This window comes from Camelina sativa, chromosome 10, assembly GCF_000633955.1.
Source record: "Camelina sativa cultivar DH55 chromosome 10, Cs, whole genome shotgun sequence".
Classification (NCBI taxonomy): domain Eukaryota; kingdom Viridiplantae; phylum Streptophyta; class Magnoliopsida; order Brassicales; family Brassicaceae; genus Camelina; species Camelina sativa.
In genome coordinates, this window is record NC_025694.1 from 1,530,060 (window position 1) to 1,549,140 (window position 19,081).

Genomic DNA, 19,081 nt, shown 5'->3' on the forward strand with positions numbered 1-19,081 from the left:
AAAGACTCTGAGATTATTTCTTGCTACAAGGACAATATAGAAGAATCTAAGTGTATATATTTGATCTAAATCAGTTTTGTAGCAACTTACAATAAATTCTACAAGTTTCTGAAAATTTTCAGAAACTGTATGTTCTCTCACAACATCACAAAAAAAAACAGAAACAGAAAGCCAAATTTACCAAAAGGTGGGAATCTTTGGGTCGATAAGTGCTGCCTTCATTCAGGTTACAAGCCATACCAAAAATCTCTCAAATTCACAGTTCTGTACCCTCATTCGATCTCCAGGGGAGCGATCAAACCGTGTAATGGTTCAGGCGTGTGAACCACATCGACTCCTTGATGATACAATCATTGGTTATGTCAGCCTCTCCGAGTCACCCTCTAAAAGTTGTGGCTTTGTGCTTTTCTACTACAAACTCACGTCTCTGAATCCTCTGCTTCTTCTTCTTCAACAGTAGGAAGCGAACCTTCTCTGCTGAAACCAGGGTTTAGGAACTTGGCCACAAAAGCCCACAACTTGTAAACATCTTCAAAGTTTGTCAAGAAGCTAAGAGAAGCTGTAACAACCTCAAATCTTATAAACCCGTTTTTCCCGGCTTCATTCTGCAAGTGCAAAGCACTATCTTCTTTAGTCCGAGCTCTATAGTTCCTCGGTTTATCATCCACTATGCGTATGTGACTCAATATACCAATGCCAAGAGATATACCTTCTCTTTCACCGAGTCTCTGAACAGTCTCGGGACTAACAAAACCTTTGCTTTTATCTCTCACATTGAATGCAACCGCTGCTCCTCTTTCGTATTTGATCTTTGGCCCATATATCTGCACAAGATTCATGTTTCTGCCTCCTGATTCAGGCACTTGTAGTTGCAGTAAAGATATCACAAGCCAGTTTATCAGAAACCTGAGTCTCGTTGTGGTTCTGTTAAGACCTAACATATTCACATGATCGATATGCCTGCAAACAATCTCGGTTTCAGTTTCTCTCCTATCCCATTCATCATCCGCACCCTCATCGTCTTCATTGTCAACATCACTCGTGTTATGGTGGTATTCTTCGTCATAGACACTAGCTAGAGAAGCTTCACCGGGCTCTACTATGCTATGACTAACACGTTCCATGTTAAACGAAACCCGTCTTCCTTTGCTCGGATGTTCATCTTCCACACCCAGTAGCCTGCTTCTACCACCATCTCTTCCTCCCAGTAACCTGAATTCTCCTTCTGTTTCTCGTCTAATAGCACTATCTTTGATTTCTGATGAAATGTTGGAAGATTTTGAGCCATTAGCCAAGCTATGGCCGTACTTTTCTTCTTGTATCTCTTGAACATGGAGATTACTACTAGAGCTTCTCCTATTCCGTGAAGGAGTCGAGTTTGTCCCGGGCTCTGTGACTGACATAACAGCAGCATCAAAGGAAAGGACGTCATTACCATCATACATTGGACTGCTGTAACTCTTCGGTATTAGTTTAGGTGAGTGTCGTTGTTTGTGGTTTCTCTTGTTGGTAAACCATATTGGTGGCAATGGAGAAGCAATTTTGTTATGCTGATCAGATCCAAGAGGACTTTGACCCAAATCAATCCAAAACGAATTGTCTGATGACTCATCTTCACTAAAAACAGGGCTTTTCATCAGTTCTCCAACTGAAACACTTTCGGTTTCTTCAAAAATTGTGGTGCTAGTAGTTCCATCTCTATCAGAGGAGATGTTATCTTCAAGGAGCTCTGTTTCAAACACATCCCTCACTTGTGCTGAAGTGTATGCACCAGAGAAAGCCGGCATTTGAGTTGCAGGACGATGAGCTTCTTTGATTATATCTTCATCATGATCTTCAAAACCAACCAATCCGTCAAGACCATCTACTGAATCGCTGAGATATAACGGATACTGAGGCGTGATCTTCACTATTCCTGACCCTGTTTTACCAGATTGACTCTGAAGGCTCCCCATAACTGATTTTTTAATCAACAGGCAACCAAATCCTGTCGGATCATGCCCAAACACCCGGTAAAACGAGGTAATGATAAACTCAGGCCGGAACAATGACAAACCAAGCGAATCCATATCTTTGGGACCTAAAGAACCAGCATCAAGCAACACATGCCAATGGTTCTGCTGAGCTAAAGCCATCCACTGGTAAGAATACTTAGCACCCGTAACACGAGACTGAGCAGGAAACACAAACAACCCAACCGCAGAATCCTTCTTCTTCCTCTTCTTATAAGACAAACGTTTCTTTAAATCAGTCGAACAAAGCTTCAAAGTAGGCCATTTGAACCAAGCGTTGTAAGCCTTTGCGCCTTTCTCTCTAGCGGTCTGCGCCATCCAATTCACAGACTGGCTCTCGTGATCGAACATTGTCAAAAGCCGCTTATTGGACTGGAAAGGATAAGATTCAGCTAACAATCTGAAAGCAGAGCCTCTGCTTACTGTGAAAACAAGACCATACTCATTCTCAGGGATGTTCAAATAGTCCATGATCCTAGTTTTGATATCATGTTCCACAGTTCCACTCTCAGCTCCACCGTAGAGCGCGTGGTTACTCAAATTCGCAGTAATCTCAGAGAGACTAAAGGTACAAGTATCCCAATAGTGGAGAGTCTGAACATAAGAGAAGAGACCAAATCCACAGTAATCAAGACATACCTTAGAACCCGATGATGATGATGATGATAAGTGACTGTACTCATCAGATCTTAACTGATCAATCTTCTCAGAAGCTTGATACTTCGGGTACATTTGAAGGAACTTGGTCAAAGCTTCACGGAGCTCAGGAAGCGAGTCTTCAGATTCTATAATCCGTTCAGCTGCTAAAGCAGTGGCGCGTAGGAACTCACGCTGGGCGTGGAGCCTAGCTAAGGATCTGGAACGACCCAAGCTTCCATCTCCGTTATCTTGGTCAATGTCTTGGGATTTGAAGAGTGAGCCGTTCTCAGAAGCTTCCTCCAAAGCTTCCCTGAGCTTATCCTCATATAATTTCCGAAGCATTGCAGCTTTTTTCTTGACATTGACTGAGGAATCAGAACCATCTCTTCTTCTTCTTCTGCTCTTCTTACTCTTGTCTAAGATGAGAGACGCACAGTGATGAATTTGCTTCCACAGAGAGAAATGCATAGTTTTCAAAAAGAGGAGATTTCAGCAAAAAGGGTTTGTCTTGTAGCTCATTATAAAACCCTAGAAGTAACGGAATTAGGAGGAGCAAACAAAAAAAAAAGATAAGAACTTTGAAACAGATCAAAGAAGAGAGACCTCAAAAATGGAAACTTTTTAGAAATTAGAGCGGTTTAGGCATTTCAAAGAGTGAGGAAACGAAATTGACGGAAGGAAGGAAGAAGAAGAAAGTGAAAAGGGAACACAAGTTGAACGAACAAAAGTACGAGAAAGAAGAAAACAACACATAAGGAGGAATCCAAGAAAGAGAGAAGAGAAGAGTCAAAAGCAGCTCAAACCCTAGGACCAGTCTAGTCTCTCTCAGGAGGAGAGAAAGGATGATTGGGTTATAAAAGCAAAAGAAAAAAAAAAAAGAAAAAAACAGATCCCAAAATTTTTGTATAGAAATTCAGAAACCCACTCTTCTTCTTCTTCTGAGCAATCAATTTTTTTTTTAAAGGAAGAATTTGTGGAGAAATCAATCTTTTCAACAGTAATTGAACTTAAAGGAACTGTCTTTGAAAACAAAAGCAAAGGTGACCCCTTTCACCACTAATCTCTCATTTCATTTACTACTGCAATGGCCTCTCTCTTCTCTCTCTATCTTCTTTACACACTGTTGAAGAAAAAGGCATTGACTTTCACAATACCCAGAAACAAAAGTGGGTGGTTCATGGAGTTTCTTAATACAATAATGTATGGTGGTGGTAATGTGTCTAGTGTTATTCAATTCCTCTAATCATATAATTCTTAATAAATGAATTTGATTTAAGGTTTTTTTCCAAGTCAAATAACACAGAAAGAAAAAGAAAAAAAAAAGACCTAGCAGAAATAAGTCAAATAACATTAAAAAGAACTATTTAGAGGGAATATCATTTATCAACATAGCTAGCATATGCTGTATTTGACATTTGGTAATAGTATTTTATAATCCTATTTTGTTTCTGAAAACAAGACAAAAAAAATATGACTCAGGAAAACACAATTTTTGTCTTCTTTTTATCGTCCCCCGAAAGGAACGCATTATTAAACTAGTCAACTCTTGCAATATGCGGTTTTATTAAGGAAACAAATTCTAATTCTTAAGCTTAGCTAGCTCCTTGCGAGAAGATAATAATACTAATTCACAACTTTTTACTACTAATATACTTTTTTTTTTTTGACAAACAACTACTAATATGCTTTTGTACAACATGTACTATATGAAATTGCATTGTGTAAGATGTTGGTTGAAACAGACGAAATATGTATCCGCCTATGATAAATGTAAGGTTGGGGTGTGGGGATGTTTTTGCCTACTTTGACTCCATACCATTTTTCAAAAAGACAATTAACATTATTTCTTGTCAAATATTATATATCATATGCTTTTGCCTTCTTTTGCTAGCAATTCTAATAAAGATACACTGGATCTCTTACTAATTAAGGCTTACATCTTTAACTAAGATGGTAATGGCCAATTAATATATCATGTTCCTATACCATCATAATATATATATATATATATATATAGAAGTTTTTAACCATCTAGTATAATAAATCAATAAATAAAAAAGTAACAATTTTGCAGCAGAGCGGTAAGAGGTAAAACAACCTTCTTACTATAAATATAAAGAATATGTTGTGAAATTTAAAACAATAAAAACAGGTTTGGTAGTTGGTACACACCATTAGACTTATTGACCAACCACAACTTTTTTTTTTTTTTTTTTTTNTTTCATTACTCAACTGAGATAAAATTCATACAAACATAACTTAAAGTACAAGAAAAGAAGGCATTCCCTAATGCCAATACAACAACAAGAAAAGTAGATAAGGGTAGGATTAATCGACAAGAGGTTCTTGAGAGCTTTGAGCCAAATCCTTGAAGAAACTTGGTACATGTGAGGTCAAGATTGCCGACAAGCTCTTCCATGATTAAATCAATGGATGAGACAATAGCCACAGTCATAGGACGAGTTGGCGTTTTAAAAGGAGTCACAGCTGAAATTAAATCCGGTTGGAGAACACGGACCAGCAGCTTGACAATAGGTTTAGCAAGGTTGAAGGTGCTCAGAGGCTTGAAGATAGTTGCTATAGATATCGCAGGATGGAAGTTGGTTTTGATCATAACAGAGCCGTACTCAGAAAGGTCATTTGGATTCAGGATCCATATGCTAAAAAACTTCCCGCAAGAGGGTTCAAAAGACAATGCCAAAGGGGATACTAAGACCATGATTCGCAGGGAATTAATGTAAAGCCATAGCAACAATGATGCATTACTTCTCAAATGGAATCCATAGAATAAGTAATCTTGATCACACCATTGGCTAAAACATGGCTTCAACACATGGAACAAAGGATCATGTATGGCCTTACATGGGTTTGGAGATAGATCAGCCATTGCGTGGAAGTTTTCCCCGATGTTACAATATTGGACATGACGAGGTGCATTGGTCACGGGGCCTAGAAGCAGGGGATTGAAGGAGTATCGGTATCCACCGTTCAAAGAACACGAGTTCAAGATGCCGTTCCTCAATAGTACCCTGGAGTGGCTGGGCTCAAGAACTGTGGGCTTTACAATTGATATGCTTAATGGGCCAGTAGAAAGATCAAAGCCCACTCGAATAAACCCTAGTTTCACTATCGAAAACCAAAGAGGAGAAAGGTTATGGCGGCTGACCGGAAAAAACTGAGAGCGTTACAGAGCAGTGAGCAACTCCGTTGAGTGATAGATCGGCAAGACTAGCCGGTGGTCATGGCTTGATTCGGGGTTGGAGACTAGGTCCACTGGGGAAAACCCTAAAGTCACAACCGTTTGCCTAATTGAGGACTGAAGAAGATGTCTGTCCGATCTTGGCAGAGGGATTAGCGGAGCAAGAATCCTCTTTGGTGCATGAAGGATCAGCGGAAGCAGACATTAGCCGTGAATTGAATCAATTTTGGAAGCTAGGTCCGCTGGGGAAAACCCTAGTTCCACATTAAATTGCCAAGTTGGAGGGGAGTTGTAGTAGCTACCCGAAATTTGCAGAGAGTTTTGCCGAGAAAGAACCCTCTCCGGTGAAAGGGAGACCAGCGGGAGCATATAGGGATTGGGTTTTTGTTCAGAGGTGAAGGGCAAAAGGGTTCTAAAGGGGTTAAATAAAGAGAAAAAATGGGGAAAAGAAAAACAAAAGCGAATACTAAACGAAACATATCGAAGACGAGTAGATAGTGAGGCAGGTAGATCTCGACGCCGGCGAGCAACAGCTCCGCCAGCGTCGGAAAACTTGGTTAAAAGGAGTTCTTTGGAATCGTGCCTGAGAGAGTTTATTTATCCCGCAATTATTAACCAACCACTATGGTTGAGAAGTTCTGCATAGAAGAAGAGTTGATGTACTAAATTGATTAATTTGCTTTTTTTTTTTCCTTGAGTGCAGCAACTGAAATATTTATCCAATACGATAAAAGGTCTTTGTTAATTTAGTTCTAACACGGAATTAAGGTCCTTGCTAATATAGTGTTATAACATGGTTCATCGACAGAGTCAACCAGAAAAAAAAAAAAAAAAAAAAAAAAAAAAAAAAAAAAAAAAAAAAAAAAAAAANTAGTACTAGTGTACTACTATTGTTTATTATGCATGGAACACAATGTGTTATTGATGAAATAAAATGCCCTCTGTCTTTTCCTATTTCTTATAAAAGATTAAAAACTCGAATAATATATTTTTCCTTTTATTTTGTTACTGTTTTAGCTTAGTTTAGTTGTTTGCTTGGTTTCAAAATATTTGTACTTATCCATGAGACAAAATATGTGTAATGCTTTCATTCTCCATTTTTGTGTTTATTTGAATGATAAATTAGATATTTTATATTATGTTGTATTAATTCAAAGGTACTCTTAACTCCGAACGAATAATTTACTTTAAAATTTTAAAATAGAGAAAAATCTCAAAATTTGAGAACTCGAGAGTTACATCAATGTGGGAACGGTGGTACCGTACTACGGTACTAGTAATAAAGTTGTAGTTCCGAAAATTTCAAATTTAAATGGTGTAGTTTTAGTTAGACAATGATCACACTGACTGCTTTAGAATAATCCGAATGCAAAATTTAGTTTGCAAACGAAGCATTTGTGATTCCAGAAAGTGTAAAAGAGGAATCTTTGAAGCATTAATTACTTTGTCGTACTTGTACCTGAAGATTGATGGGGGGTTAATGATTAGTAACACAAAATTTGTAAAAACAAGTTTCTTTTTGGATTAGGCTAAAATAGTTTCTTTCTGGATTAGGCTAAGATAGGCCTTTGGGATATTAAAAAGATAAATAAACCCAAGTAACTGTTTGGGCTTTGCTCTGGTTTAAAATAATCTTACACACTGGACTGTCATCAGTTTTATTAAGGAAACAAACAAAATATAAGGCCAACAACAAAGGCCAATCTGAGTCCAATAAAGTTAATCGACGAGGAAGATATAAAACGTGTCAGCCTAAAGAACAGATAAATTTTGGTAAAAAGGAATTTTTGATGTCTTCTTCGATAACAAAAACAAATATAAAAAAAAGAAAATCTAGTCAGAAAATAAAATTAAAATAGGAAAAACTATAAGATAGTTTTTTTTTTTCATTATAAATGCAAAAGGAAATTTGGTCAAACAAAAATATTAGAAACGGGAAAATTTCCTTTTCCTATTTTTGTTTTCGTATAAAGAGAGACTCTCACTTGTCTTCTCACAAACAAAACGAAACAAAATACAAAAAAAAAAAAAAATTACATCTCTCTTCTTCTCCTTCTTCGAATATGATAATGAGAGCAAACGATGATCGAGACGATGAAGTAAGCCAATCTCTCTCACTCAGAGCCTTGCTTGGTGAAACCCTAAAATCCGCAAGATTCTAAGATTTGATCGTCGGGAAGGAAGCAACTCGTTTCGCCATTCAAAACCCTAAAATCTCTTCGGCTCGTAATTCTCGAACATGGTGGCTTCTCCGCCGTACTTCTCTGGTTAGTCCCCCTTCTTCTTCGGGTTCGATTTCCTCTCTCTCTCGTAGTCTCCTCTGTTTCTCTAACGTCAAGTATCCTCTGTTTCTCTCTCACACTCCACTATAGTCTTAGGCTTGTATTGTATCTGAATTTAGAAGAACACCACACTACAAGGTTTTTTGTTGTTGTTTCCCGGTCATCTGAGTTACATAGTTTACGTCTTGTCTTGGCCAGAGAAGTAAGCCGGAGATATGAAGCAAAGACGAGTCATAGTAATAAGTCTCCGCCTGACTCTGTTTGGTATATATAAGTAAAGTAGCTTTTTATAGTATTGGCTTTGTATCTGATATGTTCTTCTTCGATTGTTTCATGTTTGTTGCAGATGTGTAACGCGGCGGATCCCCCTACAAGTTCCAACGGCCGAAGAACCCCCTTGAGGTATTGTTTCAATCATCTTGATAATCACCTACAAGAGGTCTGAATTTATAATCCATAATTATATATTTTGGTTTTGGTTCCCACTAAGTAATTAAGTTTATTGTTCGTCTTGCAGGTGGTGTGTTGGAAGTGAATCATGGAGGCTCCTCCCGCTTCTGAATTGTCACACCTCCTCCGCTCTTCCTACGGTTTGATTTTACTTACTTTGTCCTTGTGTTGTTGTTTGTAGATTCTGGTTGATGATGATGATCTCTCTCACTGATTTGTTCTCGCTTCTGAATTTTTACTTTTTTTTTTTTTTTTTTTTTTTTTTTTTTTTTTTTAATACCAAAGTACTAGATAGTACGAATCGCATGAGTGAGGTCGTCGTGTCTAAGTCAACGGNGTACAGGCACTAGTATTGCTCTGTTGAATTGAACTTTATCTTCTCGTCTAGAATCAGGTAAGGTGCGGTGGTGTGTGACATTCTTCTACGGTATCCTTGTGTTGTTGTAGATTCTATTCTATGATGATGGATGATGCTATGGTCGATATCGCTGATTTGCTTCTTCTTTTCTAATGTCTATTAGGGTCTCTGCTACTAAGTATGGGCTCCTCTGATGCACAAGGCTGGACATGTGGTTTATTTCAGGTACTTCCTCCTCTTTCCCTTTGGTAAATTTCAGCTATCTTAACCGATTATTTTGTGTCTTTGTATATTAGTGAAAAATATACTTTGATGCAGACTGTTGAGTTTTTGCCATGTTATTGTATTGGTTTCTCATGGTTACATCTATTTTTGTAGTGTTTAATCATACTCTCGTATGCTTTGTGATGGTGGACTGTGCCACTGGGGAGTTTCTCTACATAATTTTGCCATGTTATTGAAAGTTGTTTCAGGTTCAAAGTAAGAGTTGCTGATCTTCCTAGTGAGGCTAACTAATTGGTGTCTTCTTTTTTCCTTGTAGAGGTTCTATAAGAGAAAAGCTGCTAGCTAGCTCTACCAATATGATTCACACAAGTCATAGAAGAGAGGTACATGCTTCTAAATCTATGATTCGCTTTAAATCTACCGAGTTGTGGTGTGTGATCGGAAATTTCTTCTCTTCTAATTCTCAGAACGTTGAGCCATTATAATGGCGACAAGAGAGCAAACAAGTCAGAGAGCGAGAGGTATCCCAACAAGTTCGTGTTCTTCTATATCCTCTGCTTCATCATTTGTAAGTAAAAAGTCCGTGTTAGATTATTTCATTATAGGTAAAGAATTATCTTGTCTTCTAACACTCAGAATCTTTTGACTGATTTTTTTTTTTTTTGATACCATTGATGGTTTTGATTGCAGGTCTGAGTGATGAGTTAAGATATGAGTACTAAAGAATCATTTTTTGTTCCATTTGAGGTTGATTAAAAGTCGTCTGATACAGCTATGGCAAGAAAACTAGTCACACAGTTATCTCAAGCCAAAGGCAATCATCAAAAAAAGGTAGGTGACATTCTTAATAATACTACTTGATTTCATGCCTTCTTATATAAAACTAAAACGAAACCAATGCTTTCTGTTATTTACTGCAGCTGTTTGGCTGCTCCAGCTTTGCCTGCAGTGCACGGCGCCATCAAAGAAATTAAAAAGTAAAGTCTGCTTCTTAGAATTGAATATCAAAATTCTTCTGAAATTATAAATCAAACGAAATTAAATGGTTCTTAATAAGATACATTAATTTTTCGAAGAGTATAGGATAAAAAAGGCAGTCACTATTTTAGTCCAACAAAAATAAAATGAAGAAATTGAACGAAAATATTACACACGCACACGTCCGGGAAGAAACAACACACGGCAGTATAGAGAACTCACTCGTGTTCGTGTACACTAACTATATAGCAAGAAAAGTGAAACAGAGCAAAAGATACAACTGAGTATCACAAACGAAAACAAAACTACATACATTCAGATCACTATTAAAGTCAAGTACCAGCTGCGCTTGTCTAACGAACTGAACTGGATGACTCCATCACCGTATACAGATATTTTACAGTGCTGACGTGCTGCATTTTTTTTTTGGGTTTTCCCATTCTCTAACCTCTCTAGTCATACTTAGAGGTCCGTTAGTTCACTCTTCTCTTTATTTTGTGTTCTTTGGTAAACAACAAAACAGTTTCGTAACTTTAGCGAGAATAATACAAAAAGACTAGATTGTTCTTTTCGGATCCCTTGTTTGCTTTCTTATAAATAAAATGCACACACACGCATACAAATAGTGTGTTAATAATTCTCCACTTGCTTCCTCTAGAAGACCATAGATTAACTCTACTCTACACCCTAAGACTTACTTACATCAACCACTTGCTAGTAGCCACCCTACACTGCTTGCTACACACACATATTCAACAACTCTAACTAAAGGACTTATTAGTTTACTTTAGTTATCACAACCTCTTGTTGGACCTTAACGAAACAAACACAAAACACTACTTATTCATATGGACCTTATCAAAACCGATGGCTCTCAAGTTGACTCACAAAAAAAACACAAACCCATATGGTTTGTTCTCCTCCTTTTGACTCCTCTCTTCTCCGACACTGACAACGTCTTCTTCTTCCTTTCTTCATCTTCTGATTCTTCACTGTTCCGTATTTTCTTTGTTGCCCGGATGATCTTGGTTCGTCCTCCGAATGCAGTGATTTTAAAGCATCGTCTCCTTCCTCCCCCCAGCTCCCCCTTGTCTGAAATCAAAACTGAACAGATGTTGTTGGTCAATGCGGTCGGGCTTTCTCTGATTGATTAGTGATTAATGATGAGTTGACGAAGATGATCGGTGTTAGCCTCAAACGACGTCGTCTAAAACAATTCTGGGAATTGGGCTTTTGGTGTTAGTTGGCCCACAACATTATTATGTAGGGTCCATTGGCATTAGTTGATGAGACGTCGTCGTTTTATAGAGCCCCTTTTGTCTGAAATCAAAACGGAAGAGAGGAGACTGATATCATCTGAGGCAGCTGCTTTGGTGGTATTTGATAAATAAATTAGAGGTAACTCCTTCTTGGTCTAATTCTATGATATATAGTTTTGTATCTTTGATGGAATAAAACAGGTAATGTATGAGTTTGTATTTTGATTTTATGATTATGCCAATAGATTTATAAAGTTTGAGTTTTGGGGGAGAGTATGCTGAGAAGCAGGAGGCAGCTTTAGAGAGAGTGAGTGATGCAACAGATTATTGAGGAACACCACTCTCTCACCGTAGTTGAGAAGCTGGCACTGGCTTTTTGGGGGGTTTTGGAACAGTCGACCTTCGAAATCAGGTTAATAACATTTAACCCCTTTAAACAAATCCAATGCAGAAAGAGCCCTTATTCTTTTTCAATTGTGAAATCGACACCCTCAATTTGATTTGGGCCTCATGGGGCAAAATAATGTTTAAGTGTAGTTTCTTTAAATCATGGGCTTTTTATATTTTTCGAGCCTTATTAGATGATCCAAGAAGGAATAGCATAGCTATAAAAAAACGAAATAGGAAAAAAAAAAAGAAAATAGGAAAATAAAAATAAGAAAAGGAAATAGCTAAACCGACAACAATAGTTTTCATCTATAAAATAGTCACTCTCTCTCTCTTTATATCACATCGCATGGATCTTTCCTTATTTTTATTTTTCTCTGTAGAGTCTCTCCGAGAGCGTTACGGTGCTGGTGGTGTTCTAATCACATCACATTCCTCTAAATCTCGGTCTCTGGTTTTTCTTTTCTGACCCGATCATTGGAATGCTTTTTGTTTTTTTCTTTCTAGGGTTTGGTTTATGAATCGCTTCGGTTGCTTTATATATTGTTTGTTATGTTGTTTCAGGTTTTTGTTATCGATCAATGATGGCTTTGATGGAAGCGCTTCGTCTCCTCTGTTCTAACGTCTTCAGGGGTTTCGTTCTCACTCCTAACACTTCTTCTTAACCGATCATTGGGTTTTCACTTGTTTCTTTCTTTTCTAGGGTTTGGTTTCTAAACTCATACTATATTAACTTGTTGTTATGTTGTTTCAGGTTTTTGGATGCTTCTCTTAGTGATGGCTTTGATGGACACGCTTCTTCTTCTTTGCTAACGTCTTCTAGGGTTTTGTTCTTCCTCTTAACACCCCGTCTTTTTACTTGTTTTCTTGTTTTGTTTTGTTCCTTATGTTTCTGTCTTCTTGTTTGCAGGTCTTTTGGAAGCAACCCATGATCCAATCATCACGTATTCTCTAATCCATGCTATTGTCTTCAAGCCTTCTCACAGGTTCCTTGCTCTAAACTCATCTCTATTTGCTTCTGTATTTTGGTTCGGTGTTTTCTTTTTTTGATCGGTGGTTTGCTCGTTTGATTGTGTCGTTGTCTAGCGTGCGTCTTCTCTTTTTGTTTGGTAGGTTTTATCTTTGGATTTTTTTAATTCCCACAGTTCTTAAATTCCTATTTTTTGTTGTTGTATTATATAAGCTAACAAAAATATCTTCTCTCTTTGATGCAGATCGTGGTGGTGGTCCATGCACTGTGGGATTGCTCTTGTTGAATCTTATCTCCTCGTCTTGGTACGTTTCTTCTAATTGCTACATCTTCTAATGACTTTCTGAGATTTGCTATTGTGAGGTATGATTTGTTCGGTTTCCACATTCATATGATCATTCAATGTCTTTTTTAANCACATCACATTCCTCTAAATCTCGGTCTCTGGTTTTTCTTTTCTGACCCGATCATTGGAATGCTTTTTGTTTTTTTCTTTCTAGGGTTTGGTTTATGAATCGCTTCGGTTGCTTTATATATTGTTTGTTATGTTGTTTCAGGTTTTTGTTATCGATCAATGATGGCTTTGATGGAAGCGCTTCGTCTCCTCTGTTCTAACGTCTTCAGGGGTTTCGTTCTCACTCCTAACACTTCTTCTTAACCGATCATTGGGTTTTCACTTGTTTCTTTCTTTTCTAGGGTTTGGTTTCTAAACTCATACTATATTAACTTGTTGTTATGTTGTTTCAGGTTTTTGGATGCTTCTCTTAGTGATGGCTTTGATGGACACGCTTCTTCTTCTTTGCTAACGTCTTCTAGGGTTTTGTTCTTCCTCTTAACACCCCGTCTTTTTACTTGTTTTCTTGTTTTGTTTTGTTCCTTATGTTTCTGTCTTCTTGTTTGCAGGTCTTTTGGAAGCAACCCATGATCCAATCATCACGTATTCTCTAATCCATGCTATTGTCTTCAAGCCTTCTCACAGGTTCCTTGCTCTAAACTCATCTCTATTTGCTTCTGTATTTTGGTTCGGTGTTTTCTTTTTTTGATCGGTGGTTTGCTCGTTTGATTGTGTCGTTGTCTAGCGTGCGTCTTCTCTTTTTGTTTGGTAGGTTTTATCTTTGGATTTTTTTAATTCCCACAGTTCTTAAATTCCTATTTTTTGTTGTTGTATTATATAAGCTAACAAAAATATCTTCTCTCTTTGATGCAGATCGTGGTGGTGGTCCATGCACTGTGGGATTGCTCTTGTTGAATCTTATCTCCTCGTCTTGGTACGTTTCTTCTAATTGCTACATCTTCTAATGACTTTCTGAGATTTGCTATTGTGAGGTATGATTTGTTCGGTTTCCACATTCATATGATCATTCAATGTCTTTTTTAAAAAAAAAAAAATAGGTATGCTAAATTCTGAGCTCCTCTCATGTGGTATAATCATTTCAGGTTTTGGGTTCCTCTTTCCCTTTCCCCTTTTTTCTTTGTATCTTTCATCGTGCACATATTTCTAGCGTTTGATGATCCTTGTTTGATCTTATTATGTTCAAGTCAAATTACATATCTCTATTTCTTTGATGCAGACCATCGAGACACCGAGATTAATGTATTGGAGGTTTTGAAGAGAATAAAAAACATAGTGGAAGTGAATGGTTTACGTATGATTTCTCGCGTTTCTTATTATGGTTTTTTAGATTCTCTTAATGTATTCACATTCAGATGATCATTCGATGACTTTTTATAGGTGGTATGCTTAAGTTTGTGCTCCTCTGATGCACATGGCTGGCTGGACATGTGGTTTAAATATTCAGGTTTGCGTTCCTCTTTCCCTTTAGTAATCCTTTCGTAACCTGATGCACAATGCCCGTCTCTCTCCCCTTTTTTCTCTGAATCTTTCATGCTGCACATATTTCTAGTGTTTGATCTTGTTCATCTGATTTTTACCTCTTCGATCTGTTATTTTAGATTGTGGAGGATGCTTTGCTCTGTGGGTGATGGTTCTAATGGATCGTTGTCTTCTCTGAGCTACATCTTCAGGTAGTCTTCTGCCTCTTAATCGATTTTTTTTTTCTTTCTATATAAGTGACATTACATATCTCTGTTTCTTTGATGCAGACCATCGAGATTAATGTGTGTGAGGGTATGAAGAGAAGAAACAAACATTATGAAAGTGAATGGTTTGCGTATGAAGCTAGAACCATACAAGGAGATTGTGTCTGCTGCTTTGTTTGACATTATAGCTCAGGTTACAGTTTCAAACACTTGTCTTACCAGTTTGTGTTTCTCTATGTTCTGTAATTGTGGATTTACTTCAGATTTTTGTGTCCTTTGTCTTCAGGATGCAAGCAAGGTTATTGGTGGGATGAGAGGTATGACTGGATTGCTATGAGAAACCTCATTGCTTGATCCATATGAGGTACTGATAACTGATCTTTCTTTATAGTTATAATTTACTTGGTTAGATCCTATATTTTGAATATATCAAGTCCTCATTCCTCCGGTAAGTGTGTTGACTTGATACAACTATTTTTTTTCATGATTTCAGGGTATGCACTTTAAGGGGCTTGTCTCGTGTTTGATGCTAATAGATTGGTTATCTGATCTATGTAACCAGGGACAACAATCTTGCTCAGCAATTCAGATAGGCTTCAGATGCAGAGCTCTACCGACCTGGTATGCAGCAGTTCTCAAGGTTAGTCATTCCATCACTTATCGATTGGTGCTGATGATTTTCATATAATTTTGGTGAATTGGTTTTTCTTTTGTTGCCTTATAGTTCAATAAATGCCCTGAAACGAAGTGGAATTGATAATGGTGCTGATTGTTCCTGTTCTCCTAGTTTCACCCACCACATTTCTATAGGTATGTCTTATTTTATGATGTCAAACTATCTTCATAAAGTTGGTACCTTTATGTGTGTTTTTTGATTGCATACATTTACAGGCTGACATCATTGTTCGTGGTTATGTTGGTTGGAATTCTAGGTTTGCCTTGAAGGTCTTTCCCAAAGGTACACTCTGATATGATAAATCTTTCTTCTTGTCTGTCATCTTTTTATTATCTTCTTTATTACAATCATATAAGTTGTTAACCTTTGTTCTGTTATGTCTCAGTTTCTTGAAGGATGCCTTTGATCTGTCGTTGCTCCCTGTTGCCTCTTTGACAGTCTCCTCTTTACCTTTCTTATATTTATACTGTTCACAGATCAGCCAAGTCTTTATTTGCTTGTGTTAGATCGTGGAGGTTCAAGGCCTTGTTGGAGGGAAGAATGGTTTGCGTATAATTTCGAGTCTTCACATTTATACTACCTATTGTTTTTTTTGATTAACTAATGGCTATTGTTGGTGAGGTATGATTTGACCTTTTTGTTTGTCTTCCAAACAAGTTTGTTCTTCTAATGGCTAATGTTTTTCTTTGCTTGTGTTTGATCGTGGAGGTTTAAGGCCTTTTTGGAGGGAAGGATGGTTTTTGTGTAACTTCGAGACTTTTCTTTCGTGTGCTCTCAGTCTCAGGTGGTGCATTAAATGGGTAATTCCCTGTTTTAGACTCTCTATTTGTCTTTTTTAATATATATATATATATATATATATATATATATATATATATATATATANAACCTGTTATGTCTCAGTTTCTTGAAGGATGCCTTTGATCTGTCGTTGCTCCCTGTTGCCTCTTTGACAGTCTCCTCTTCACCTTTCTTATATTTATACTGTTCACAGATCAGCTAAGTCTTTATTTGCGTGTGTTAGATCGTGGAGGTTCAAGGCCTTGTTGGAGGGAAGGATGGTTTGCGTATAACTTCGAGTCTTCACATACTACCTATTGTTTTTTTGATTAACTAATGGCTATTGTTGGTGAGGTATGATTTGACCTTTTTGTTTGTCTTCCAAACAAGAAGGTTCTTCTAATGGCTAATGTTTTTCTTTGCTTGTGTTAGATCGTGGAGGTTCAAGGCCTTTCTGGAGGGAAGGATGGTTTTCGTATAACTTCGAGACTTTTCTTTCGTGTGCTCTCAGTCTCAGGTGGTGCATTAAATGGGTAATTCCCTGTTTTAGACTCTCTTTGTCTGACTCTCTATTTGTCTTTGTTTTTTTATATATCTCAATGCTCGTTTTATCTTTTGCAATTGCAGCTTCAAGCTTATTTTCTCATGCTTGATGACATCATGGACAACTCTGTCACACAGTGTGCTCAGCCTTGCTGGTTCGGACCGCCAAAGGTTGGTATGATTGCTATTAATTAACGATGGGAGATTTAGAGAAAAGCCTTACTATGTTGACCTCATTGTTCGTGGTTATGCAGGTTTTCGAGGACACGTTTGGAAGACTCGATTTACAAGAATACCTCACAGCCTCCGTATCTTTTCCTGCCTGCCTTAGCTCAGGTTCTTTCTTACTTTGGTACTTCTTCAGATTTTAAGTGCAAGAATTAGTAGTTTGAAACGATTAGGATGAATATGATTGTGATGATGCAAACCTAATCCGTAAGAGGGATGATGCAAAGCCATGGTTCCTTATCTATCCAGAGTAATCTATCTATGGTCTCATTACTCGGCAAGGTTTGTTCTCAGACCTCTATTTTTACTATGCCAAATCCTCTTCTCTTCTCCATTGCCTATCCCCTGATGATTTTCTTCTCTCTCAGGTTCCGAGCCAGCCAAGCAATGGCCAAGGAGACGGCCTTGTTAGCCTTCAATCAGGTTCTTAAGCTCTCTAAACATGCAGAGGTTTGCTTTTTACATCTTCACATATCGTGTGTTTTAAAGGTCTTTCCGGTTCTTGGTGTGGGTTTAACGGGATCTTTGTTTGCCAACTTCTCTCGTCCAAAGCGTGGGTGGGGATCACAGACAGGTTATGCAACTTTTGCTTTTTAAGTTTTGTTTACAATTACAGTTTAGGGTTAATTATTTGTTAACCATGTTTCTTTTCATTTTTATATTGTGTAGCAGCAGATCCGAGATGGTTTTGAAGAATGGACAAGTTTCATTACCTTCAACAGACCATTAATCACAGGAGGAGGTGGTCTTATTTGCGCATTGCCAGACAGTTGCAGGTGAGTTCTCTTATTCGATTTCCACTACTCATTAATCAGGTAAGAAGAAGAACCCTTTGAGGTATTGTTTCAATCATCCTTCACTAATCACTAATTATATGAGTTCAACTACTTTGATTTTAACCGATTCTTGTTATTGCAGAATAAAAAGCAAGCCTCATGATATATCAAGTTACTCCTACCAAATCAACCACAGAGGTCAACTATTACAGTTTTTGGTTTAATTACAATTACTGTTTTCTAGTTTCACCTGATGTGATGTTGGTGGCTAACAGACTTTTCATGCGACTCTTTTATTCTATAATTTTTGTTTTGCAGACTCAAGGACATGAATCTATTGCAACCAAGCTTGTGGCAAATTTGATTACAACACAGTATTGTTCAGACCGTGTCCTTGCTTGTCATCTTTAACCCGGACACAGTCTATGGGCTACTTTGACATTTCATTCGATCATGTTTATGGCCAGGTATAAGTTTCTATCTTAAATTATTGAGTTCCCCTTTTTTCACAATGGATTTTCTTATGGCTAATTGTTTTTCTGCTTGATATTCATGAATAGCCTCTGATACTTGATTACCTAGCAAGTAAGGCCATATCCTCTGATGAATTGGTGGTAGTTTCATCTTGTGTTGGTGGCGTTGCAAGGGCTCCTGCCCTAATCTTTCACCATGCTTCAGGTTTGCAACGTATTTTCTTATCGCTACTTCTTTTGGTTCACTTGTTAAATTTGTTTGGTTGATAAAAGGTCAGAGCTGGCTTGTGTACCCCTAGGCCAGTTGCATTAAAGCGTGCTGCTGATATGCCTCCTCTACTTACTGATCAGGTAATTACTCAATTTTTTTTTTTTTTGACAACAGTAATAGTCAATTGAAGATGTGTGTTGTTGATTGCTTACTTTTCCTGTTGTCAGCGTGTCCTTGATGCCCTTTCCCCTTCTGTTCATGGCTGAACCTGTGCCATTCCTGGTGCTTCTGGCTGTGGGAAAATTGTGATCAGTTAGGCACTTTCCAAGGTAGGTTGTTACACTCTGGGTTTGTGCCACTTAATAACTGGATATTTTGAATTTCTAAAACTAATTTGTTCTTGAAATTTCATGTTAATTGTCACATATAGTTTCATATTCTCTTTTCGTTTTCAGGCTGTTGCGGTTGAAGGAATCATGCCAGCTAATGCAATGTTTTTCTAGCGAGATCCCGTACAAGTTCGACGGCCCAAACTCCTTCAGTTTCCATCTGCTTACAGGAGACACCATTCCCGCAAGTTTGTAAGAACACCACA

At 37.6% G+C, this 19,081-nt stretch overlaps 2 protein-coding genes and 2 long non-coding RNA genes across 15 annotated transcripts; 3 read left to right on the forward strand and 1 right to left on the reverse strand.

The window, feature by feature from the left end:
- Positions 38–3,813, reverse strand: LOC104716425. Its single transcript, XM_010433800.2, has one exon. The coding sequence runs from the start codon at positions 3,117–3,119 to the stop codon at positions 420–422; it is 2,700 nt and encodes an 899-aa protein (XP_010432102.1). The 5' UTR covers positions 3,120–3,813; the 3' UTR covers positions 38–419.
- On the forward strand, positions 8,943–10,170 carry LOC104716426. The gene is made up of 6 exons (XR_002033614.1): positions 8,943–9,009; positions 9,104–9,165; positions 9,319–9,548; positions 9,633–9,733; positions 9,856–9,996; positions 10,086–10,170. It is a non-coding gene; the product is annotated as an uncharacterized LOC104716426 (long non-coding RNA).
- LOC104716427 lies at positions 10,310–13,172 on the forward strand. Its single transcript, XR_756040.2, has 7 exons — positions 10,310–11,541; positions 11,648–11,814; positions 12,173–12,236; positions 12,354–12,465; positions 12,544–12,613; positions 12,700–12,775; positions 13,004–13,172. It is a non-coding gene; the product is annotated as an uncharacterized LOC104716427 (long non-coding RNA).
- LOC104716428 lies at positions 13,177–17,802 on the forward strand. Of its 12 annotated transcripts, none has more exons than XR_002033610.1 (19): positions 13,177–13,199; positions 13,317–13,428; positions 13,507–13,576; positions 13,663–13,738; positions 13,967–14,027; positions 14,152–14,196; positions 14,331–14,405; positions 14,492–14,558; positions 14,713–14,784; positions 14,863–14,992; positions 15,086–15,163; positions 15,293–15,439; positions 15,524–15,609; positions 15,691–15,757; positions 15,861–16,096; positions 16,184–16,275; positions 16,883–16,969; positions 17,053–17,308; positions 17,395–17,461. XR_002033610.1 is itself a non-coding variant. In XM_019230835.1 (19 exons), the coding sequence occupies exons 12-19, from the start codon at positions 16,592–16,594 to the stop codon at positions 17,754–17,756; spliced, it is 522 nt and encodes a 173-aa protein (XP_019086380.1). In that variant the 5' UTR covers positions 13,597–13,738; positions 13,967–14,027; positions 14,152–14,196; positions 14,331–14,405; positions 14,492–14,558; positions 14,713–14,784; positions 14,863–14,992; positions 15,086–15,163; positions 15,293–15,439; positions 15,524–15,609; positions 15,691–15,757; positions 16,500–16,591; the 3' UTR covers positions 17,757–17,802. The 12 variants fall into 12 exon arrangements, 2 of the variants coding, with proteins under 2 accessions (XP_019086380.1, XP_019086381.1); XR_756041.2 differs by having other exon boundaries at positions 16,184–16,259; XR_756046.2 differs by having other exon boundaries at positions 15,952–16,096.

What these genes read in the sequence shown, in the direction of transcription:
- LOC104716428 (XM_019230835.1), top strand. An exon ending in TCAGGTGGTGCATTAAATGG is followed by an intron (nt 16,789 to 16,882) that starts GTAATTCCCTGT and finishes TTGCAATTGCAG; the next exon opens with CTTCAAGCTTATTTTCTCAT. An exon ending in TGGGTGGGGATCACAGACAG is followed by an intron (nt 17,601 to 17,695) that starts GTTATGCAACTT and finishes TATATTGTGTAG; the next exon opens with CAGCAGATCCGAGATGGTTT.
- LOC104716425 (XM_010433800.2), bottom strand. Translation starts at nt 3,119, where the DNA reads ATGCATTTCTCTCTGTGGAAGCAAATTCATCACTGTGCGTCTCTCATC.